At 48.6% G+C, this 24,942-nt stretch overlaps 1 protein-coding gene across 2 annotated transcripts in view; it reads right to left on the bottom strand.

The window, feature by feature from the left end:
* LOC144762300 (exportin-5-like) overlaps positions 1–24,942 on the bottom strand; it is a 2,334,361-nt gene that overhangs the window by 288,762 nt on the left and 2,020,657 nt on the right. For both annotated transcript variants that reach the window (XM_078647447.1, XM_078647448.1), the window contains one exon: positions 10,450–10,509. In XM_078647447.1, the coding sequence (XP_078503573.1) occupies positions 10,450–10,509 (60 nt within the window). The remainder of the gene's footprint in view (positions 1–10,449; positions 10,510–24,942) is intronic.

The raw sequence follows: 24,942 nt of genomic DNA, 5'->3' as shown, positions 1-24,942 counted from the left end.
CCCTTCCGTGGCCTCGAAAGGAGTGAAAGGCCGCCGATTGCTGGCGCGGGGCCGAAAGGCCCAAGGACTTGGCCGTAGCCCTGGAGTCCTTAAAGCGCTCAAGCGCATGGTCTGCCTTGTCGCCAAAGAGGCGACGGCCATCAAACGGCATGTCCATCAGTGTGTTTTGGACATCGGCCGAAAAGTTGGCGGACCTCAACCAGGCGTGGCGTCTGACCGCCACCGTCGTTGCCATCGCTCTACCTAGTGAGTCGGTGGTATCCAGCCCACACCGGATAGAATATTTGGCTGCATCCCGGCCCTCCACAAGGAGTGGGTGTAGCAGCCCAAGAGGCATGCGGTTTTGGAAGAGCGCAGTCCCAGACTAAGGGAGGAGAAGATCTTTTTTACCATACTGCTCATACCTCTTGAATTCCCTGTCCGGCGGAGCCGAGGGGAATGCGGTCTGGGAATTTGGAGGCCTGGATGACCAGGCTCTCGGGAGTGGGGTGGGTGGACAGGAAACATGGGTCGCCCGGAGCCGGGCGGTGACGTCTGGCCACGTTCCTATCTACGGGCGAACCCGTAGCAGGCTTGGACCAAGTGCCCAAAAGAACGTCGGTTAAGGCCTCGTTAAACGGCAGCGGAGGCTTGGCTGAGCATGACTGCAGCTTAAGGACCTCAGTGAGGAGGTTAGTCCTCACGGCCGCGACGGAGAGCTCGATGCCCACGGCCTTGGCTGCCCTCATCAACACCACACTATAGGTTGCCCCCTCCTCCGTAGCCACGGTAGGAGGCGAGACAAAGCCAGTGTCAGGCGAAGTGTCAATACCACTGGCCTCCCCAAGTTCACCTGCCCAGTCCTCTTGAGACTGGCATTCATGTGCCAGAGGGTCCTCAGACCCCTCCCAATCCTCCTCATCACCCATCTCCTGGTACTCAGGATTAGGAAAGTATGGGACCGGTTCATGGAAAACGAATTCTCCGAACGGCGTATGAAGCGGCGCCCAGCGGCGCCGCACCGTGCCGGAACCGGGTCGAGGGAGGCGTCGGGGACGGCGCCGCCAGAGGACGGCGCAGGCGGTGACACCCGAGGGCTCGGCGCCAGGTAGGTCGTTAAATCCACCGGCGACGACCCGGATCCGGAACCGGATCCAAAGGGGCCCTGCGGCGCCGGGCCCGAAGGCGCTGACTGCGCCGGAGCCAAAGCACCCGACGGCGTCGGGCCGGAGCCCCCGACCCGCTAGGACCCCCAGACGGGTCCGCTGGGCCCAATGGCGCCGCGGAGCCCGTCGGAGGAGAGAGGGACCTCATGGCCATGAGGAACCGTTCGATCTCCTCCGGCGTCGTGTTAGGCCCAGGGACCGAAGGGTATGTAGCCGGACGCGGCGCCTGCGACTCCGACGGAGCCGCGTGGGCTGTGCCACCTGAACCCCCGGCCGCGTCGGGGGAGTCGGTAGAGCGATGACGTCTCTTTGACTTCTTGTGCTTACCTGATGACTTCGACCCGGAGGCGTGATGTCGACTCCCGGAGCTATGATGGCTCCGCTCCCGCGACCGGTCCCTCGACCTCCGTCCGGACCGGGACCTCTCTTGGCCCGGGGCCGACTGCCAGAGTTCGAGTCGCTTACGGGACCGCTCCCGTCTAGCCTTCGAAGTCAGGGCCCGGCAGTCGGAACAGGTCTTGTCGTCGTGGTCGACGCCGAGGCAGTGGAGACACCGACAGTGAGGGTCCGTTACCGACATCAGGCGGTCGCAGTCCTCACAGGGCTTGAAACCAGGAATCCCTACCGGCACCGATTCAGAGTCGAAGACTCGAAAAAGGAAGATCAAAAAGATTTTAGTCAAAAAGTGACTAAGGTACCACTTTTTCCGGATCTGCGCTGCTGGCGCGCAAAAAAGAAGAACTGACCTCAGCACGCGGAGGCGGCGTCTAAGTACTCCGACAACGTCATCACGGCGCCCACGACGACGGACGCGGAGCCGCAGACGACGCCTACCGACGCGCAAGGGTACTGCTACGCAAAAAATGTCCGGATCCAGTCTGATGCCAGGGGATATTCTAAGGTAAGGAATCTAATACGAAAGTGTCTCTTTCAGATATTGTATTTCTGGTGGTCTACACAGTATGATGCCCTTGAAGGAGTGATGATGTGAAAGACTGAAGGAAAGTGGTTCACAAGCCGGGATAGAGGATATTTGAAAGGTAGCATTTAATGAACTAAGATAGATCGCTGTTAACCCCACACCCCTCTTAATAGGCCTATTCTGTGTATGGCATAGATACCCAGGTGGGGTAGCATTAACCAAATCAGGTCCTGATGCATCGTCTGTCCAGGATTCAGTAATAAAGGCTAGTTTTATATTATGAGCCTCCATTAGTACTGCACATTCTGTGCTGTTTTACTAGCGATCTAGCACTTAGCAATAAACATTGTAGTGGTTTTGCTTCAGACCTCTCAGTGTTTGCCAGTTTCTGGGGCCTATTGGGCTTGATAACCAATTTGGGGGAGAGAGTCCTTTCAATTGCGGCAGGTAAAAAAGGTTGATTTAGGGGACTTGCACAATGTTAGGCACAAACAAGCTGTGACCTTACCTCTGGTGTTTAACCCCTACCGCGTTTTCCCGCTGTGCGGTGATTTTTCAAAATCGCGTTGTTTATGACAAAGCCAGCTCGTCATCAGCGTAGCGCAGGTAACGCCCAAGACGAGCTGGCTTTGTCATTAGCGCGGAAGGGGTTAAGGCGAGTAGCTCAGCCCTGGAGTACTTTCAAATGAATGGAGTGTCCGATTTAAAAGATGCGGGGGAGGGGGGGGGGGGTTAAGCGGCGTCAGAGCGTGGATGGGCGCAGACGGGCTTGCCTTCAGCAAGCAAACGTTTCCGCCTTCTTTCTATGCGCCCCCATTCAAGACCACTCGGTCAGGGGGGTGTGTCTCTGCGCTCTAAAGCACTCTGCAAAACAGATGGGGAAAATAACAGAGTTCAAACCAGGGTTCAGCAACCCCGGACTCAGGGAGCAGGCTTTCCTGCTCTCTGGGTCTTACTGGTAAATTTGATTAATACAAAAGAAAAAGTGAGTAACTAAACACATATAAACAATAAAAAATATGGGAAGGCTAACCTTTCCAATATGGCGCCCTTGTCGTAGGAGCCAGGCACCTCCTTGCGCACAACGTGCTCAGTACAAGGAAATAAAAGATGTATTGCAAGCCACAACCTACTTCGATGGTTTCAGCTGCGCGGACGCGGTTCTGCCTTCTTTATATATGCCCCCATTTAAGACCACTCGGTCAGGTGGGCGTGTCCCAGTGCGCTAAAAGTGTTCGGCAAAACAGAGGAGGAAAACAGGGACTTCAAACCAGGGTCCAGCAACCCCAGACTCAGGGAGCAAGCTTCCCTGCTCTCTGGGTCTTACAGGTAAATTAGATTAATACAAAAGAAAAAGTGAGTAACTAAACACATAAAAACAATTTAAAATATTGGAAGGCAAACCTTTCCAATATGGCAGCCTCGTCGTAGGGGCCAGGCACCTCCTAGCGCACAACATGCTCAGTACAAGGAAATAAAAGATGTATTGCAAGTCACAACCTGCTTCGATGGTTTAAACTGCGCGGACGCACTTCCACCTTCTTCATACACCCCCCATTAAAGACCACTCGGTCAGTTGGGTGTGTCCCAGCGCACTAAAAGCACTCAGAAAAACAGATGGGGAAAACAACAGGGACTTCAAACCAGGGTCCAGCAACCCCAGACTCAGGAAGGATGCCCTAAATCAGTACACTATGTCGAATAAATACAATTATCACGTTGATTATTTCAATACATATATACACACATACATACATATATATATATATATATATATATATATATATATATGTATACATATATGTATACTTTTTGTTGTAACTCTTTTTATTGTTAAATAAAGAAAACAAGAAAAAACAAACAAGGCAATAAAACAATATACTCGGGCGTGCGCTCAGGGAGGAAGGGAAATGCATTACAGTATAATACAGGAGATAGTTTACATAGGTGGGGGGCCGAGGCAGAAAACCCAAAGTCAAAGAACATAAAAGCTAAACAATACTAGGAATGTCAGGTCAGGGGGACTGAGGAGGATCAGGTATCTCTGTGAGGGGAGGCGTGCATATATCTCCTCGGTAGGAGTTCCATTGGCCCCAAATTTTACCCCATTTCTTGGGTCTACCTCGTGCCACATACACCGTCTTCTCCCTAAACATGCACCAATCCATGTTCTCTTTCCATGTCACAATCGTGGGGGGCCTCTGGGAACCCCACAGCTGTGCAATGTCTCTCTTAGCAATCATATTTCCAAGGGTCGCCCCTCGCGTCTGTGACGCGTCATAATCATTCGGCTCCCACACGTTCAACAAACAACGTCGAGCTTCAGGCAACATCGCGACACCCGTGACCTCATTCATCACAGCATGCACGCGATTCCAGAATATCACAACATCCGGACATTCCCAAATGATATGAAGAAAGGTACCAAGCCGACCACAGCCACGCTTACATAAACCATCTGTCGAATAACCCATACGAATCAAGCGAAGGCCGGTAACATAAATCCGATGTAGGATCTTAAGCTGGACAAGGCGGAGACGGGCCGGAACCGCAACCTCCTTAGGTGAGGATATCGCCGATTGCCAGTCCTCGTCATCCAACTCTATACCATTCTCGGTCCAGATCGTCCTTAGGTGTGCGAGCAGGTTCGAGCAAACGTTGATCAATTTCTTGTATATCAAAGAAATGGTGCTATCTGGCACATAACCATCTAGCATCCGATCTTCGAGGGGGGAGGATTCCGGAATGTCGCCACCCCTGAGAAAAACCGAACTCAGCGCGTGGCGGATCTGCGCATAGCGGAAGAGTTCCCTATCACTTAGCTCATATTCTATCTTTAATTCTGCGAAAGTCTTTATCCTGCCCTTAACCTAGAGATCGCCCACTCTACAAATACAAATCAAATCCCAATTCTCAAATCCTTTCGTTTTCCACAGGCAACCTAATTTCGCAGATGCATATAGCGGAGTCGCTCGGGTCAGTCGACTCCTCCAGCCCATGGCCGCAGTCGCACAATGCCACACTCGTACTGCTATCTTAGTGGGTCCCAAGAGCTGTGTTCGAGAAGATCCAGAATAGAGCGCCCTGTTATAATCACCACCCGGCAGCAGCCACTTATCCATTTCGAACGCTGGATTCAAAGCAGGACCATACATCCCATGGTTGATTGCTGCGAGCTGAGAAGCCCAATAATACCGCCTGATATCCGGAAGTGCTATACCGCCGTCATACCAGGGAAGCATTAGCTTGGGGAGAGCGATACGCGAACGCCCATCCCATATCAAATGCCTCTGCAAAGTCTCCACCTCCCGGAAATAACTCGCCGGAATGACATCGAGTGTATTCTGAAGTGCGTTCAAAAACTGCGGCAGGGACATCATTTTAAAAAGAGCTGCTCGCCCGAGAGGGGACAACGGCAACTTACGCCAGCCCACCACGTCAGATCGTAAACGTTGAAGCGGAGGAAGCAGATTACGATCGTAGCAAACCGCAGGGTCCAATGTTATAAAGACTCCCAGATACTTAAAACCCGTCTGCGTCACCTGGATAGGACACCCACGCGGCATAAGGGGGACGCCGCCCGTGAGCACATATATGCAAGACTTGGTCCAGTTAATCACTAGGCCGGAGTTTCTTCCAAACGAATTGAGCACATCAAACAATACATTCAGCGATTATTGAGGCGACGTGAGGTACAACAAAATGTCGTCTGCATAGAGCGATATGCGATCCTCAAATTCCGGAGTCCATTGTATGCCCCTCATCGAAGGCTCCCACCGTAACCAGGCAGCAAGAGGTTCCAAGGCAAGGGCAAATAGAAGCGGGGACAGCGGACAACCCTGCCGCTTACCTCTCCCAAGAACAAACGGCCTAGAGACACGACCGTTAACCACAACCTGTGCCAATGGTTCCTCATACAGATGTTTCACTCAACCAATAAAACCAGGGCCAAAACCAAACTTCGCAAGAGCAGCCAAGAGGTACGGCCATTCCACTGTATCAAAGGCCATCGTAGCGTCCAAGGAAGTCAAGATGGCCGGCTCACGCAGTGACGTCGCTCTCGCGAGAACACCATGCAAGCGCCGCAAGTTCAATACTGTGTTGCGACGTGGAATGAACCCAAATTGATCCGGATGAATCAGGTCACTGATTACCTTAATCAAGCGGTTTGCCAGCAACTTTGCAAGAATCTTAGGCTCAGCATTGAGGAGCGAGATGGGCCTGTAAGACGCACAGCGATCCCGCGGTTTCCCTTCCTTATGAATCACCACGATGGTCGCAAGACGCTGATTACGAGGAAGGGAGCAAATATCTCGCAATGCTAAGAACATATCACGAAGATACGGCGCCAGTGCGTCAGGGCGCAACTTGTAAAGTTCGATGGGAAGACCATTAGGGCCCATAGCTTTCCCGGAGCGAATAGAGCGGATAGCGAGAGCCACCTCGTCAACTGAGAGCGCTGCATCCATTAAGTCTCTGTCTGAGTCCGACAGACGAGGCAACGCAATATCTCGTAACAGCAAATGAGAGTCTTCCTCAGGTCTGTCAGACACTGGGGAATACACATCTCGAAAATATTCAGCAAAGCACTCAACAATGTCAACAGGGTCAGTCACTCGCACGCCATCAAGTCTCTCAATCACCGGAACCACACGACTCGCCCTCTCCTTTCTGTCCAACCACGCAATCAGTTTCCCAGCCTTGTCGCCCACATCATACAATCGTCCCTGCTGCTCTCTACACATCGTTTTAGCAGCGTCTGTCACCAGGGCCCTATAATCAAGTTGCTTGAGACTGAGCACATGAATCGTATCACGAGTAGCACCCCGCTCCAAAGTGCTCTCCAGCTCAGCAATCTCGGTCTCAAGTCGGACCACTGCCTCATTTTTTGCTTTTCTTGGCGCACCCAATTAATGACAGTGCCTGCCCACGGATGACCGTCTTAACCCCTTCGACGCTGATGACGAGCTGGGCTCGTCATGAGGTAGCCTCCTCGCACGCTCATGACGAGCCCAGCTCGTCATGAAACATGGGAATGAGTAAATCTCAGCGTACGGGCGGAATTCCGCCCGCACGCATGCGGTTAAATGCCTCCCACAATGAAACAGGAGAGGACACAGACCCCACATTCTCAACAAAGTACAGATCCAGAGACTTAATCAGTTGAGCTCGGGTTTTAGGGTTACGGAGATACCAAGGATTGATCTGGGACACCCGTCCCTCAGCACCAGTATGCACATTTATCTGAAGCCATAGAGGGGAGTGGTCCGATATGCCCCTAGCCAGATGTCTGACCTCTCCAACTGATGAGGACTGGGCAGCCGGCATCAAAACATAGTCCAATCTGGAAAGACTACCATGTGCACCCGAGTGGAAAGTGTACTGCGCCTGTCATGGATGCAACAATCTCCAACAGTCTACAAGTCCCAGTGTCTCCAAGAAGCCACTCAACCAAGACTGTGCCCTCGTAAGATCTCTGGGGGGGTAGCGATCGTCCCTCCCGGAGACAACAGAGTTGAAATCTCCACCCAGTATCAGCACACCATCCGGGAGCCCCAAAACTACGCGTCCCAAATCTGCAAAAGTAGTGGTCTGTAGACCAGGTGGGACGTATACAGAGAGCAGCGAGACAGTTTTCCCCTCCCACCTACCAGTGAAGGCGACATAACGCCCCCTATCATCAAGGACTATGTCATCGATTTCCAGGGGGAGAGAGTTCCTGACTAGAATACCCACCCCCCTAGAACTAGTGGTGTACCCAGAATGTGCAGCGAGACGATATCCCCGCCTGTTCATAGCGTAACAAGTGTTTCCAATCAAGTGGGTCTCTTGCAATAACACTACATCAGGGGAGAGGCGTCGCAACGTTTGTAACACTACCCCCCTTTTTATCCGATCCCCCAACCAGTTAACATTCCAACACAGTAGCTTCAGCCCCCTACCCCCCATCCCAGCCACAGATGAATTCTCATCCCATGTCGAACACAACACCCAGATCAAGAATTAAAACAATACGTTGCCTTGCAAAAGAACGGAACACACCCAGTACACTCCCCCCCTCCCCCCAACAGAACCCCAATACAACTCCCCCCCACCCTGCACCCCTGCGTTAGACTCAAAAGCCACCCCAACTTGCAGTGTGCCTGTCGCCCTAACAAAAACTAATCTACAAAAAGAAACCCAGAGGAGGAAAGAGTCCCATTCTCCCCCGCCACCTCCGGGTGTACGCTTCAAAGCACACAATCATAAAAGTCAGCAAACCACAGTTGTCTGTTGTAGACATTGTCCGGAATCCGGGATCCACCGCTCATTCTTGCTCCAACAAGCCACCTTCAGCTCTGCCAGAATGTTCCGTGTGATCGCGCTGGGTAGGCAACGAGTCCAGCCAGTCACTCACCCCCTCGGGGCGATCAAAAAAGAGCGTCCGCTCATCATACTCAACACGCAAACGGGCCGGGAAAAGCATCGCATACTTCAAATCCATATCTCTCAATCGCCGCTTCACCCCCTGAAACCCCATCCTTTGCTTCTGAACGGATTGGGAGAAGTCCGGGTAGAAGTTCACCGTGGTGTTTTCAAACTTCGTGGGGCCGTCCACCCGTGAAGCCTGCAAGATGGCGTCTCTGTCCCTGAAATTAAAAATTCTGGCAATGATCGGCCGTGGAGGGAAACCCGGCTTCGCCTTTCCTCCCGGCACTCTGTGAGCACGTTCCACCGCAAAGAATTTACTCAGGCCCTTGGGGGCGAGGTAGTTGAGGATGAGGTCCTCGACAAGGAGATCAGTGGTCAGTGTTCCAGAATTTTCAGGGACCTCGATAATACGTACATTATTGCGTCTTGCCCGACCCTCAAAATCCTCCAGTCGACGAGCAAAAAGATCGTTAGAGGATTTCAAATTGCGAACCTCTGTCTGCAAGTCGGTCATATCCGTCGTGAGGCTGGAGGGCTTCAAGTCTAAGGATTTGACTTTCTCATTAGTCTTTGATAAATCAGTTCTGATGAGATTGACGTCAATGGCCACGGTGTCAAGCTTCAGGGCAAGAGCTTCATATTGCTGGCCGATGGATGTCTTGATACTGGCAATGGCGCCCATGACATCTTGTAGTGTTAAATCAGCCGATACAACAGGATCTTCAATTGCCTCCTCACGGACTCTAGGTGTACCACCGGGGGACCCCTTGGGTTGGGTATAACGATCCATGACATTTGTTTGAGTTGCGCCTCCCCGGAATGCGGTCTTGACTTTGTTTCTCGCCTTCGGGTTTGCTCGTCATGGTGGGCTGTGTGCCCCGAAGGGGCGCTTGAGACCTGGTAAAAATGGCTCCTCACAATTCACCCACGGGGTCACCAAAGGCAGATTACAGCCAGTATATTGCTGCAGCCACGCACTCTTAGTTCCCAGGTATATGTTGAAGTCACAGGGTCCAGCTGCGCCCAAAGCCGGTCTCGAGGTAGAACAATGCCAGTGACCAAAAACGAAACCGAAAGTCAACTCTAGGCTGTGGTCGGAACCCCGCCAGCCGATGTTGTTGAATTACTGCCCGGGCACAATAACAACTCGAGCCCTGGGTGTCTACACGGGAAAGGCCGCAAAAGTTCGAAGTGTCGTAGCGTAGGATCCCGAACTCCAAATCAATTTTGGAAAGCAGCTATTATATCAGCTGGGCCGCGTCATCAATAACCCATCTTCGTAATCAGGATATAATTCAGGATAGATGCGGGAGGCGGCGAGGGTCTCGGGAGCCCTGTGCTCACGCGGCCATCTCGGATGCGCGCGAAGCTCCTCCCCCCATATATGTATACTTAAGTGTGCATGTGTGTATATATATAAATATATGAGACAGAGCGAGATGTCACCATCTTCCTTGGAAAAAACCTTAAATGTTAAGGATAAGTGAAGTCAAGGGACTTATTTTAACATCATTCCCTTGTTCTGCCTTATCAAACAGTAAAGAGAGAGAGGGTCAGCCCTTACACTGATTGACATAACAGAGACACTAACATCTGCCAAAGACTGCCCTCTGGGTACTGGTCTTCATAAAGAAACATGCAAATTGTAGCTTACTCGTAGACAGACACAGACATCAGAAAAATATCTTATCACATATCATCAGCTTGGCTGTTCCGCTTTTAATGGGTTTCTCTTTTTAAAACTGCTTCAGGGAGGGTAAAGGGCTCTTGCCTGTCCTCATTGACAAGGGTTGAGCCAGAGCAGAAACTTGACTCCAGCCTTGTTTGGCATACCCAGCTCTACTTAGCAAACATTGTGCAGCACATTGGGCAAAACCAGTCTTTTGTACTAGCTAAATCAATACCATACAATTAGCTGAAAACATTGACAACAGGACATATACCTTACACACGTCCCCATAAAATACTCACCATCAGACTTCACCGTACTGTCACTACCATCTGTAGCTTTACTGGTAACACAGCAGGAGTCTGCAAAAACAATACAAGAATCTACTCAGTTACTGTTCTATCTTTTATGCTGCCAGCCAACTTACACAAGATTGTTTTATGCAGTACAATGTGGCTTCTGCGCCCATTATACACGATAGAAGAGGTGCCTGTGAAGAACAAGTTACTTATGAGCAAAACATTTTCCACTCACAGATTCCTCAACATCTGAATTTCCACAAGCGTCAGACTGGACTAGAAAACTTTGCATAGCTCCCAGAGCATCTAGGTACTGCAATGATGTGCCAGACTAAATTTGAAAAACTCCCATTACTGCTAAAGATGACATTGGGCATACAAGTTGCCAACCTATACACCAGCATCAGGTACTGTCCTTTTTTCCATGCCATCAGAGGCAGAGACAAGACCAAGCTAAGAGAAAGATATAATGGAGCGTACATCAAAATTAATTTTTTACATTATTAGCAATAATTTGCAAAACAACTCCTCAGAAGTGTTGGAAGGTTCTCCATCGTCTGGAGGTGGTTGACAACTGCCTAGGGCAAGCCTGCCTTCAAAAGTCAGTTGTGGAGGTAGTTAAAGATGGGTACCCCAACCTCCTTCGATGTTCTGCAACCAACATTATCACTTTTGTAAACATCCGAGGGGCACTGGTGAGGCAAAAGTGGAGCACTGCAAACTGAAAACTCTCCTGGCCACAGTGAATCACAGGCAAAGCCTGTGGGGCTGAAGGACAGGAGTGTGAGAACAATAGTTACTTACCTGTAATCTGTGTTTCTACAGTATTGGTGTCTTTCATAGATTCACATGCCTGAATCATTCCCCGTCGTCGGAGTGGGAGTCCCATGGTACATAACAAAGCAATAATATGCCATAATTACATAGAAACAACCTGGTAAAACCAACCAGGAAGTAAAGTAGCCCAAGCTACAGGAGAAATAACCTCCACATCCATGACTATCCTAGTCATTTTGTATAGTCCAAACTGCAGCCAATCAGGCGACAGCACCCACCAGAAAGGTTCTCCTCAGAGGCTCAGGCTCTCATATTTTCTCGCAAAGGAGTGATGATAACCATAGTAGCCTAGAGCCTCCAAGGGGAGGTGGGCGGGTGCATGTGAATCTATGAAAGACACCAATACTGGAGAACCACAGATTACAGGTAAGTAACTATTGTTCTTCTCCAGTATTGGGGTGTCTTTCATAGATTCCCATGCCTGAATCAGAGTAGAGAGCAGTATATATACGTGTTCAGCAGACGCTATTTGCAGTAAAGCTTGCATATAAGAGATGCCCATAATATACAATATATAATCATGCAGAAATGAAGTTACATGAGCATGCATAAAAGAGCAAAAAAGCATAACAACCGTCTGACAGCAAAAGAGGAGGTGGGAAACAGAGGCTCATCTTATTTGAAAAGATTTCGCAGAACTACTTGACCCACTGAAGCATCGGTCTCGCTGGCTGCATCCAAACAGTAGTGTTTGGTAAAAGTATAGCGGCTGGCACTTGTTGCCGCTCTGCAGATGTGCTGGAGAGGGACTCCAGCGAAAAGAGCAGTTGATGAAGACACGGCTCTCGTAGAGTGCGCTCTTGGAGTTGCTCGCAAAGGTCTTCCTGCTTGTGTATGGCAAAAATCGATAGATGAAGAAATCCATCTATCAACTGTTTGTTTAGATACTGCTTGACCCTTACGGATTCCTCCATAGGCGATAAACAGCTGATCAGATTTACGTAAAGTGGCTGTCCTTTGTAAATAGAACTTTAAACACCTCTTAATGTCCAGTGTATGCAATGCCCGTTCCGCAGGGGATTGTGGGTTAGGAAAAAATGTCTTTAAGATGACTGGCTCATTTAGGTGAAAGTCTGAAGGCACCTTAGGCATGAATTTTGGGTTTGTGCGGAGCATCACTGAGTCATGTGCGAACTGTAAGTAAGGTGGATGAACTGTCAAAGCCTGGATATCACTGACTCTTCTAGAGGAAGTCAAGGCCAATAAAAGTGACACCTTCCATGTAAGGAATTTCAAATGGACCCTGTGAATCTGTTCAAAAGGATGGCGCATGAGCTGAGCTGAGCTAATACTACATTGGGATGCCACGATGGTGGTGGACGACATACCGGAGGAAACATTCTAAAAAGTCCCTTGAAGAATTTTTGTATTATTCTTGAAGAATAAAGTGAGGTGGAGCCATCTTGTCTGTACCTTGAAATTGCTGCTAGGAAAACTTTCAGAGTTGCATACGACAACCCCGACTTTGCCAGGTGCAAGAAAAAAGGTAAGATTTGCTCTGGCGTAGCTGAAAGACACCAAATACAGAATCGCTTCCATTTAAGTCTGTATATTTTAACAGTAGCAGGTGGTCTTGCTTTGGCCAGTGCTTCCTTGCAATCTGCAGGGATATTCAGATGGGCGAATTCAAAGTACTCAGGCGCCAGGCCACTTGCTTGTTCACATAGTACATACTCGTCATATTGTCTGTGCGAACCAATACTGTGGCTCCCTGAATGACTGCGCAAAAGGCCTTGAGGGCTAGGAAAATGGCTCTGAGTTCTAACAGATTGATGTGCCATTGCTTCTGCTGAGGACTCCACTTGCCGCTGATTGTTAGTCCCTGAAGATGAGCTTCCCATCCTTCGAGGGATGCGTCTGTGGTAATTGTAAAGGTTGGAGCGTCCTGAAGGAACGCACAACCTTGTTTCAAATCATTTCTCTGTGTCCACCAGCGAAGGGAACCTCTCATGCGAGGAGTGATCTAGATGAAATCCTCGAATGAGCCTGAGACCTGCAACCATTGCCGGCTGAGTTCTTCCTGAAGAGGTCTCATTCTGAGATGGCAATTTGGTTTTAAGGGATTGCAAGACGATGCCATCCCCAGAAAGGATTTGAAGTGTCGGACAGAAATTGACTTTCTTAAAAGTAGATTCCAAGCCATGTTTTGTATCTTTCTTTGTCTTTCGTCCGATACAAACGCTTGGAGTGTCCAGTGTCGCTCCCAAGAAGGCTTGTCTTTGGGATGGAACTAACTCGGATTTGCTGACGTTGATGGACAGACCCAGAGACTGAAAGAGAATCAGACACCGATGTAACTGGTTGTCTGCGTAAGAATTGGCCTTGATAAGGCAATCGTCTAAGAAAGGAAAAATTTGTATTCCCTCCAGCCAGAGGTGTGCTGCTACCGGCGCCCGGACTTTTGTAAATACCCTGGGTGCTGAGCGTAGTCCAAAGGGAAGGACCCTGAACTGATAATCCCTGCCAGCCACTCTGAATCGCAGAAACTTTCTGTGACGAGGTAAGATGGGGATGTGGAAATATGCATCTTGGAGATCCAAGGTCGCCATGTAGTCTCCCGCTGATAGAAGATGCAATATTTCCTGTAGCGACAACATTCGGAATGTCAGCCTTTTCAGAAATGTGTTTAAAGCACGGAGATCTAGAATTGGACGCCATTCTCCTGACTTTTTCTTTACTAGTAAGAATCTGGAATGGAATCCAATTCCTCTCAGATGCTGAGGGACTTTTTCGATCGCTCCTTTTTAGGTTTTGCCCTGGCGTTGCAACTGCGTAGCAGTTGCTCCGCCCAGGGCGAAATCTCATGATCCTACATATGGGCTTTGGTCCCGCCTCTGTATCCCGTTGGCTAGCTCCATAAATGGAGGCTAGCCATTGGGAGACAGAGGCTGTCAATCACGCTTTCCCCTGAAAACGCGATTCGGGGGCGTTTCCGTGTCTTTTTTTTAAGTCACGCCCTCTCCTCTTCCCATTTGCTGGAATTTTACCTTCCAGCCAATGGGAAGGGGAGAGCACGAAAAACACGCCCCCGAATCTGCCGGCCCGGGACACCCCCGTGACGTCATTTCCCAGGCCGCACTGTGATTGGCTGCCGGCCCGGGTCCTGACTTGTTATTTCTTTGAAAACGTTCTCGAACACTAGGCACTGTGCCTAATCATAGCGGGTCATGCTGTGAAGGTTAATTATTAATGAGAAACAGCGTCTTGTCTTAAATTAGACACTATTCGTATTCGAGCTAGAATTAAAACACAATCCTTTTCAGAGTATATTTGCAGTGTGCCTGGGAGTCTGCTGCACGAGCTAGTGGACAGATGACTTCATTTGTGGTTTCCAAGTTCCAATTAGACGATTGGGTCCGTCAGTAGCGGAGGTTTTAGTTACTCTGCTGGTAGGAGACGGAAACTTCCTATCCGGCGCGGCCCGGCCAGGCTGTGTCTCCTCTAACGCCGGGGAAAATCGAAATAGGACACATTAGCAGCTGGGGCGTGAGGGGAAAATCACGACAGCTTCGCAGTTCTTGGCGGTTCCCAGTGCATCCATGAGAAATAAAGTGAACGTGTTCGTCACTCCAGTGTCAAAAAAAGTCCTCCTTTTCAACTGAAAGAGGCCACACTTGGGAGTGAGGATGTATGTGTGTGTAGTGGGGTGTAAATTGTACTGTTAAGAGCTGCAGCTCCAGCTACCCAATGCCATTTAATTGTATTTATGTTGAGGATGTAGCTTATAATGTATGTTTCTATTTGTGTTTGTTTTAATTCGTGCCATAGTAAGGCGTTGGTGTCGGCATAGGGCACAGTAGGTTATGTCTGCCAGTGGAATGCGGCTCAGGTGTATGTGCAGTTCTGCATTCGTTTGCGTATAACACTCTTTATCTTCAGTCTGCCCTAGTCCCCCGCACAAAACACTGCTTGTCTACTTTTCAGGTCAGCCCTCTTCGCCCCAGCACAATATTACCCATAGTCAGGCCCACCGGAATTATGAGAAAGAGGAGGGCCCACTTTTATGTGGCAGAATTCGCCGAATTATGCTGTAAGAAAAAGCTAGTTATGCCTCATAACGTGGCCCGTTTCGAGGCAGCAGAACTTCACAATTGTGCCTTTTTCACATATGTAAATACCGTATTGTCAAAGTTTCCACCTCATTAATGGAAAATGCAACAAATGCGCTAAAATCCATAATTATGTGGAAAATTCCGCTGCCGGTAGAGTCGCAGTTTCGGTGGCCCGCTCATAGTGCACCAGACCCTCTCATACCAGTTTGTACCCTCCCCGCACTCCTCAGTGGCCAGCAGGGCCATCAGTACCCGCGCCGGCGCCCGTTCGTTTCCGTCTCTCAAACACCATTCCACTCCTCGCAGCAGCTGTGAGGTGGGGGTGGCACAGCTGGATCCCACAGAAGCACGACCGGCAGCAGGGAGTGTTCTAATTATTACATATCAAGGGCGCGCGGCACGTGGCGGCGATCAGTGAGTGACGCGCTCGAGAGCCAAAAGGGACCCAGGAGTTCAGCTGTGCTGCCCCCCGCTTCCCTCTTATCCCGATGACACCCCGTATATGCAATACACAGTTTTTACTGGCACGACAAGTCTCAGGAGCGTTGGCACTTTTCTTCAGGCTGTTTCCTGATAATTCTGAGTTATAATTAAGCGTCTTCACGCTTCTGGCGACGTGAAGAGACATGTTGACCCCCAAAAGAGAGAAATCCGTTGTCTATATCCCTGCTCCCCTCTACTTGACGTGCATTTGTACACACAGATACAAAGATTGGATGCATATCAAAAGTTTAGGTACGCCTGAGTGTAGCTAAAGAGAAACATTGATTTGTTGTTTACCCAAAATGGACCTCTTCGTAGTTGCAATTGGAGTTCCCATGCACAGGAAGATACTACTTAGTCAGCAACAGTGTACCCGGCTCTACACATTGATTAGCATCACCCAATGCAACAGCAGTGCCTCTGTCTTCACATACACACATAGAATAGGTATACCAAAGAGAGAAAGTGACCATTCGGCTAGATTCAACCAAAATGTGACTACAGCACGATTTCTACATACATTATAGACAGGCACCTGAGACCCCACCTGCATATGATCAACATATAACGTGTTTTTATAAGAATGACAATAGATTCAGGGTCAGACAAAAATCAAATAAGAGAGCCCTTAATAATGTGTGTGTGTGTGGCATTTGCGAGAGATTAAGCTATTGACATTGTAAATGACAATGCCATTTATTTATCTGTTTTCAAAAACAACACATAAATAAAAATGTTGTCATTTACAATGCCAATAGCTCTAACTTTTGCAAAGGCGAAACCGTTGCATTGTAAATGCTTGTTTCAACATCAAATTGATTTGGGCAAACAGCTCCTTGAGATGAGCTGGAGGTGGGCCCTTTGGGAGAACGTTTGGAGGAAACTTTTCGAATTCGAGGGCATGGCCCTTGGCCACAATGTCCAGGACCCACCTGTCCGATGTTATCGATAACCATTTTGAGTAGAATTTCGATATTTGTCCTCCAATTTTTTTCGTGAGATTGCCGTACAAGCGGTGGCAGGTGACAAGGCTCATTGCAGTTTATCCTTTCCGCGATAAGCAGGTTTTCTCTTGTTCTGGGAGTAATTGGTGTTGCGCTGACCGTAGGACTGATAACGTTGGCCTTGGTAGCGTTGATTTCCCTGTCTGTATGAGGACTGTTCACTATATCTTTCCCTGTTAGAGAACGATCCCCGTCCTCTCGCGCCTCGAAAGGGCGGCTTACGAAATTGTAGGGTGCCAGGGATCTAGCCGTCTCCGTGTCCTTCTTGATTGTCTGCAGTGCTTCTTCCACTTGCGGACCAAACAGATGCTCTCTGTCATTAGGCATGTCCAATACCTTGGCCTGGACCTCTTGGCGGAACGAAGTGGACTTAAGCCAACCTTGCCTGCGTAAGACGGCAGCCCCTGCTAATTGCCTGAAGCCAGTTGAGGCTACGTCAACTGCAGAATCAATTATCTCTGCTGATATTCTTTCTCCTTCCTGTAGAACTTTTAGAGCTTCGGACTTGGAAGGTTCTGGCAGCAAATTAATATATGGCGCGATATCCGACCACATTTGCCGGTCATATCTGCCCAGGATGGCCAGTGAGTTGGCGGCTCGGAATGTGGTAGCTGCCATAGTTGAAACTCGCTTTCCAATAGCATCCAAACGCCTGCCATCCCTATCTGGCGGGCTGCGATTGGAGAAGAAGGGTTCCTTGATCTTTTCTGCGTAGCCTGTACAATTACTGAATCCAATTTCGGGTGCCCCACAAGGCAAGCTGGGGACTTATCAAGAGCCTTATATTTCTTATCAATTCTTGGCTGGGCCGGAGGTATGGAAGCCGGAGTAGACATAACTTTAATTCCCTCATTCCAGATAAATTATATGATTGGAATAGACTTGGATTGCTTCCTCGGCTGGTCTTTAAAATCATACAAAAAGCACTCCTGCTCTGTATGTTCCATTTCAATATGGAAGCGTTTTGTAGCCCGCTCCATTAAAAGGTGAAAAACACCTACATCCACTGGAGGTGAATCAGCGGTAGCCGGTGGTGGAAGAGAAGGAGTTTGCACCTGATAATCATCCCACTCCGACATCAAGAAGCTATCGTCCACTTCTCCTTCTTCCTTTTCTTCTTCATCAGAAGAATGCTACTCGTCCGGTTGATTGGACGTTGTAGGTGGAGGAGACTTCGGGGGTCTGAAATCCGGAACAGGCGTTTGAACTACTGGAGTAGGAGGTACAGAGCTTGCTGACTCCGATGGAGGAAAACGCCTGTAATAATCATCCAGCATGCTCTGCAGGTTTGTAAGCAATGCTATTGGCACTTGAGCTGAAGAAACATTAGCCACAGGCGACGTCACGTGCTCAGGTGAATACAGATCTTCCTATTCATCTTCCTGATATTTAATATATAATTCCGAAGGACTTGTTGCTGTCCCAAACCTTTCCTCAATAACGGAATCCTCATCGCTTTCATCAGAATCCAGTAACTTGTCTGGAACTTGAGGTGACAAGTGTAGAGGAGATAAAGGTTCCAAGCTTGAACCTCGCCTTTGAAGCAAAGAAGGCTTTGGTGCGGATGTAAACACCGTAGACGGCGACCAGACCTGCATGGTGGTACATGAGGATAGTTGCGGCGTTGACGGAGGCCTCATCACAGGGCTCGTCGACGATAAAGTTGCTTTCGTCGACGATGTTGGCTTCGTCGACGATGTTGGCATCGTCGACGATGGTATCTTCATCGACGGCAGTGGCTTCGTCGACATGGATGTCCTTGTCGACGATGATGATGTCCTCGTCGACGATGATGGCTTCGTCGGCGGTGGTTTCTTCATCGACGGCGAGGCAATCATCGACGGGATGCTTTCTTCGTCGACGGTAAGGCAACCATCGACGGTGACGTCGACGAAGTTAATGTTGACGGAATTTTCTTCAGCTTGCTCGTCGACGAGGCGCTGACGACGGCAGATGAAGACTCTGTCGGCGACGAGATAGGTCTGACAGATACATAGACCATCGTCGACGGTGAAGACGCTGTTGACAATCATGTCCGGCTTAGGAGAGGTAAAAGTTACCGTAGACGTTGAAGTAGCGCTGCCTGGAATCCTGGTCGACGAAAAAGTTGACTGAGGCACCGTTGACGGCAGGGTCGATTTATGAGGTAAAGTCTTCTCAGAAGATGTTTGAGGTAACTTTTGGGTTGATCTTCTCGGGGGCGTGGATGACCCAACTTTTTCCTTAGTAGGGGGAGTAGCCTTAGATGTGGAAGGCCTCTCCGACCCCTTAGTAGGTTGCTGCTTCCTAGCAACTTTAGCCCCAGGAGAAGAAAGTACCTCCTCTGCAGCCGTCTTTCTAGAGGCTGAGGTAGACCCAGAGGCAATACTGCCTACCTCTGAAACAGGATGATCCTGATCCTTTAGCTTTTGTAGCCACAAAAGCAGGCGGCCCTCCCTGTCCCTGAGGGTCTTCTGAGGGAAGGTCCTACAAATCTTGCAGTCCTTCACCTGGTGGTCAGGGTACAGGCAGTAGATGCACTTCTTGTGGGGGTCTTCCTTAAAAAGCCTGAGCTTTCCACAAGTGTCACAGGGCCTGAATAAAGATTTCTTGGATGATGACATATTCAAAAGTAGATTCCTGAAGGAAATTAGAGAAGTACTGAGCAGAGCTCAGAGAGACTCCCTTCACACGACGTGCGGTAGAAAATCTAAGAGCCTGAGCCCCTGGGGAGAACCTTCTGGTGGGTGCTGTCGCCTGATTGGCTGTAGTTTGGACTATACAAAATGACTAGGATAGTCATGGATGTGGAGGTTATTTCTCCTGTAGCTTGGGCTACTTTACTTCCTGGTTGGTTTTACCAGGTTGTTTCTATGTAATTATGGCATATTATTGCTTTTTTATGTACCGTGGGGCTCCCACTCTGACGACGGGGAATGATTCAGGCATGTGAATCTATGACAGACACCGCAATACTGGAGAATAATAAACGTCCTTGAAGGTCAAACAGCGGCATTAAGTCTGCAGGGTCCAAAGAAGGCAGGACCTGGCCTAACATGAGCATCTTGAATTGGTCGTTCAACAGGAAGGCGTTGAGAGGGCAAAAAGCTAAAATAGGACTGAGGCATCCATACCTCTCCAGCACAGGCAGGAGTAACATTCAATTCTTACTTCTGAGACCGGAACCCGCTATATGGCCAATTTGGAAACAAGCATTTGCAATGCAATAGGTGTCGCATTTACGAGAGTTTGAGCTAATGGCATTGTAAATAACAATGCCTTTTATTTATGTTTTATTGTGTAACATAAATAAAAGGCATGGTCATTTACAATGCCAATAGCTCAAACTCACGTAAATGCAATACCAGTTGCATTGCAAATGCTTGTTTAGAACTTGTGCCCTGGGGACAGAGGTCACTCTGACACTGAGGGCATTGACAATAGCGTTACACACCCAGAGACGCCCTACAGAGAAGAGAGGCATTGGAAATATTAACAATGCCACCAGTTTATTCAATAACTCTTCAAAACGCACTCAATCTTTTCCTAGCACCCTGTATAATTGGTGCTAATGTTATCTCATAACAATAATACGCATTTGAGGGCAATGTAGGCGTACAACAACACACTAAAGAAAAGCCATAACATAATGTGAGCTGCCAGATGTAAGAAGATCGGACCCGAGGAAAGCAACTGTCTGATCTTGGACAAAGTGGCTCATCTTTCATATTGTTTCAATTTCGCTATGTGCCAATAGTGATGCATTCTTAAACAAGCTATCGCATCATGGCTTAGTGCGCTGAAGGCTCAGTGCGGACACAATGTAGTCTTGTATGTAGACGTGGCGAGTTCCATTATCGGCATGCCATCATTCATACGTCAATACATCTAGGACCATGAATTGGTGAACTAACAAGTGCAGGTGAAGTTCAGAAACGGCAGAGTAACTCTAAATAAAAGGTTGCTATAAAAAAAGACAATGGATACCAAATGTCCTCAACTTTTGGTGAACACGCATGTTTCGCACCAATTGCAACATTTGAGCGTGGCACCGGGTATTGGTTTTCGGGGCACTGATCTCCCAGTGCCCCCAGCACCAAGCCGCCAGAATCCACGCCAGTCCCAGGAGCGACAGCAGTGTCTCCATTTCCTACTACGTTGTCGCCAAAGGATCTGATTAAACACTACTGTTCCGAGGAAGTTTGGTGTCAGAAGCGAAACAAACACATTTTAGGTGAGCTTTCGCCCATGTGTGACGTGCTTTCCCATAACAGTTGGAAAAACAAGCATTTGCAATGCAATAGGTCCGATTGCACTTCAAATGCTTAAGTTTAAAACTGAGCGCTCGCCGCCTGAAGGACAACGCACAATTTTTTTTTTGTTTTAACTTTAAAACGGAGCGCTGTGTCTTTGTAGCGGCGCCACGCTCAGTTTTAAAGTAAATTATTTTTTTTAAAACAGAGCACGGTGTCCCTAAAGTGGACGCTGCAAAAATATAAATAAATAAATTGAGTGCGGTGTCCCTAGCGGGCGCCGCGCTCACTAAAGAAATTTTAAAAACATACAATTTAGAGGGCATAGAGCTGCAGCATCGCGCTTCGTGGACTAATGACAAAAATAAACTGCCTACCAACTAATTGAAGGAGACAGTTTAACGCCGCAAGTAAAAGATCCAGTCTGGGTGGGCGGGGCCAAAAGGAGACAGGGTGGTAACAAGGAGAGACTAAGAAGCCTCCTTTACAACAGAAAGACAGCGTTTAGCATGCACAATGACGCAAACCAATTAAAAGAAGGGGCTGGGCTTAATCACCACTTCTGAAATATCCTCGATTACAAGAAGCCTTGCAAAGCGAGCAACGCATGTGCGCTGCAACACTAGGCAAGACCTAAAACGGGCATGCACGTCCTGCTGTAAGATAGACAGATGGTGCTCTGCCAGATGCCCTGAAGGCAATGAAAGGTGCGGCAGGGTAGAAAGGAATTTAAGGACATTTCTCTGGTGGATAATTTGAAGTACTCACTTGTATGTCATGATGGTTAGCCACTCATGGAGGAAATATTGGATCTTGCCTCCAACTGGGTGGTAGTGTGACAGCAAGGACACACTAAGCATTTCCATTGTGGCCACAGTAGGTGTGGGGAACAGAGCCGTGCATTGTCCTTACTGTCTTCATTGCCTTTGGGAGCCACAGCCGCTGCCACAAAAGGGCTGAAAAGCCTTTTGAACTGGAGGAGTCTGACATTGACAGAAAAGGAACACCTTTACTGTAGCTACAAAAAAGGCAATATTGTTGGTGGAATTGATTAGTTGGAACAGAAAGGCTTAAGGCCTAAAGAACGTACTGTGGCTCTGCTTTACTTAAAACCCACCATGGCTGAATCCACCTTATCACCAAAATGACAACAACAGTCAAATAAGACATTCACTAAGATGCCTGGACAGCTCCAGCGAAGATCGTGGACCTCATCCAGGCATGGCGTTAGAAGGGATACGGTGGTACTCATGGCATGTACCAGACAATCAGTCATGTCCAGTTCTGAGCTTTTCATGAACTTGGCCACATCACAACAATCCTGAATAGCATAAGGAAGGGATGACCCAACAGCATCAGGAACAGCTGGTAAACCCGGAGTATCTGCCAAGGAGACAGTTGACATTTATAAATCTCAAAGCAAGGCTCTTGGAGGGGAAAATTCTCTTGCCTATTGTCTACAATTGTTTGCACTCAAGATTGGGAGGAGTGAAAGAAAAGGCACTGTGATTAACCCTGCTAGTGGACACCTGTAGCACCAGACATCCTGAAGTTAGATGCTGTGTTACGAAATAAGGATTATCACATGTAGTGCTATGGCGACGAGTAACCGGTCTATTAACGGGTGGCCCTTAACACACATTATCCCAGGTGCCCAAGTGCAGTGGTTCTCAACTAGTGGTCCAGCGACCCCTGGGGATGCAGGAGACCTACTCACGAGGGGTTAAGAATGTCTTAAAAAATTAAGTATATACAAATGAAGAAAAGTTGAAAATGTGAAAACTTTTTCTATATTTGGTTCTTAATTAAACAAACTACTTCAATATTTGATCATTTGTTTGGTGTACATTTGTTTCTGTGTTTTTGTCTATTGTTGTGAGGTGATACAAAAGGGGATGATGAACGGAGCGTTTGAACAAATCAAACACTCACCCCCAGTCAACTGATCTGGGTTTAATCCATCACCATTCTTTAGTTCACTCAGCCACCCCAGTTCAGACATGGCTATATGCAAATCAGTCTGACCCTGTGCCTTGTGGGAACAGTCCAGCCCGAACTGCCAAGCCATGTCTTCCCTGGACCGGAAACAAGCATCCTGGGACCGGTTTCGGATTCATAATCCTCATCAGCCAGGCTATCTTGAATCCAGTGGCCAAGTGAACAAGGGACTCACGTCTGAGCATACCCTGCCACACTTAGGGCGAACAAAGCGATACAAAAGGGGATGATGGACGGAGCGTTTTTAACAAATCAAACACTCACCCCCAGTCAACTGATCTGGGTTTAATCCATCACCATTCTTTAGTTCACTCAGCCACCCCAGTTCAGACATGGCTATATGCAAATCAGTCTGACCCTGTGCCTTGTGGGAACAGTCCAGCCCGAACTGCCAAGCCATGTCTTCCCTGGACCGGAAACAAGCATCCTGGGACCGGTTTCGGATTCATAATCCTCATCAGCCAGGCTATCTTGAATCCAGTGGCCAAGTGAACAAGGGACTCACGTCTGAGCATACCCTGCCACACTTAGGGCGAACAAAGCGATACAAAAGGGGATGATGGACGGAGCGTTTGAACAAATCAAACACTCACCCCCAGTCAACTGATCTGGGTTTAATCCATCACCATTCTTTAGTTCACTCAGCCACCCCAGTTCAGACATGGCTATATGCAAATCAGTCTGACCCTGTGCCTAGTGGGAACAGTCCAGCCCGAACTGCCAAGCCATGTCTTGTTGTGAGGTGCAAATCATAGAAATTGCATAATTCAGGGGTCCTGGGTTCCCAATAAGGACTTGCTGCGGTCTCCAGATCCAGTCATCAGTCAGTACGGGTCTATAGAAGTTGTTAAAAATGGGATCCCCGGCTGGCCAGGGCTCACGCCAAAGTCAGTCAGAGACCACCACTCTAAGTCAGGGCAAGGGAGTTACACACCAAGATAACCCCTGCTCACCCCCTTGGTAATGTGACACAAGCAGTAAGGCTAAACTCGGAGGCAATGTAAGTTAAGCGTTTGCGCGCGCACCCAGCAACAACACCCAAGGCCCACCACAAAGGAAACTCCACACAAGGTTATGTATAAAAATAGCCTTTGAATTGTAGCAAACACATTAGATAAAAACACACACTTTACAATGTGCCAACAGGCACTGGCAGAATCTACAGGGGATATATGTACAGTGGAGTGATGTGGCTCACTGGTTAGAGGTGGCAGACCCGGAAGCAGAGGACAGCCCGGGACCAGGGTTCAATTCCCGACGCGGCAGGGTCATGGACCAGGGTCAGCGGACTCGATAATTCTCGCCTCGGTGCCTACTCCAACCAGGGATCACACTCGCCAACTCTGGGCATTAGCTTGCCTCATCGCCACAACCGCCCCCCATATAGGCCGGGGATGCCTGGTTTCACCTTGGAGATACCCAGTAGGGAACATCTCACAGGGAAAACCAGGACTGGTTCCCCAGCGGTCTACAGCGTGGAGATACCCCATGTGGGGTGATTCATGCGCTTTACAAGACACCATTACATTATATTTTTTACAAGACAGGGCCACATGGACCACTGTCAGGAATATGCACTTTTAGGTTTGGAAATAGCACTTGTAGAACATAGAATAATCACTTTAGCACCAAATAGAAAATAGAGCACACAACCAGTAACCACTGGTAAGTACTACCTACGCAACCCTAACCACCTTAGGAGAATATTACGCAGGGAACCTGGACCTCACTAGCAACCCCTGTACTAGGAAGAACAACCACCTAAGTATCACAATACATTTAGGGGTATAGGCATGAACACATTACACATGATGCATCACAACATTCAGAGGTGTAGGGAAGAAAACATATGATGCATAAACATACATTCAGCGGTGTAGCAACGAACAA

This window comes from Lissotriton helveticus, chromosome 6 (genome assembly GCF_964261635.1).
Source record: "Lissotriton helveticus chromosome 6, aLisHel1.1, whole genome shotgun sequence".
In the NCBI taxonomy this organism is placed as follows: domain Eukaryota; kingdom Metazoa; phylum Chordata; class Amphibia; order Caudata; family Salamandridae; genus Lissotriton; species Lissotriton helveticus.
The sequence above is the reverse complement of the archived record's forward strand: the minus strand, read 5'-3'. Positions and strand labels throughout refer to the sequence as shown.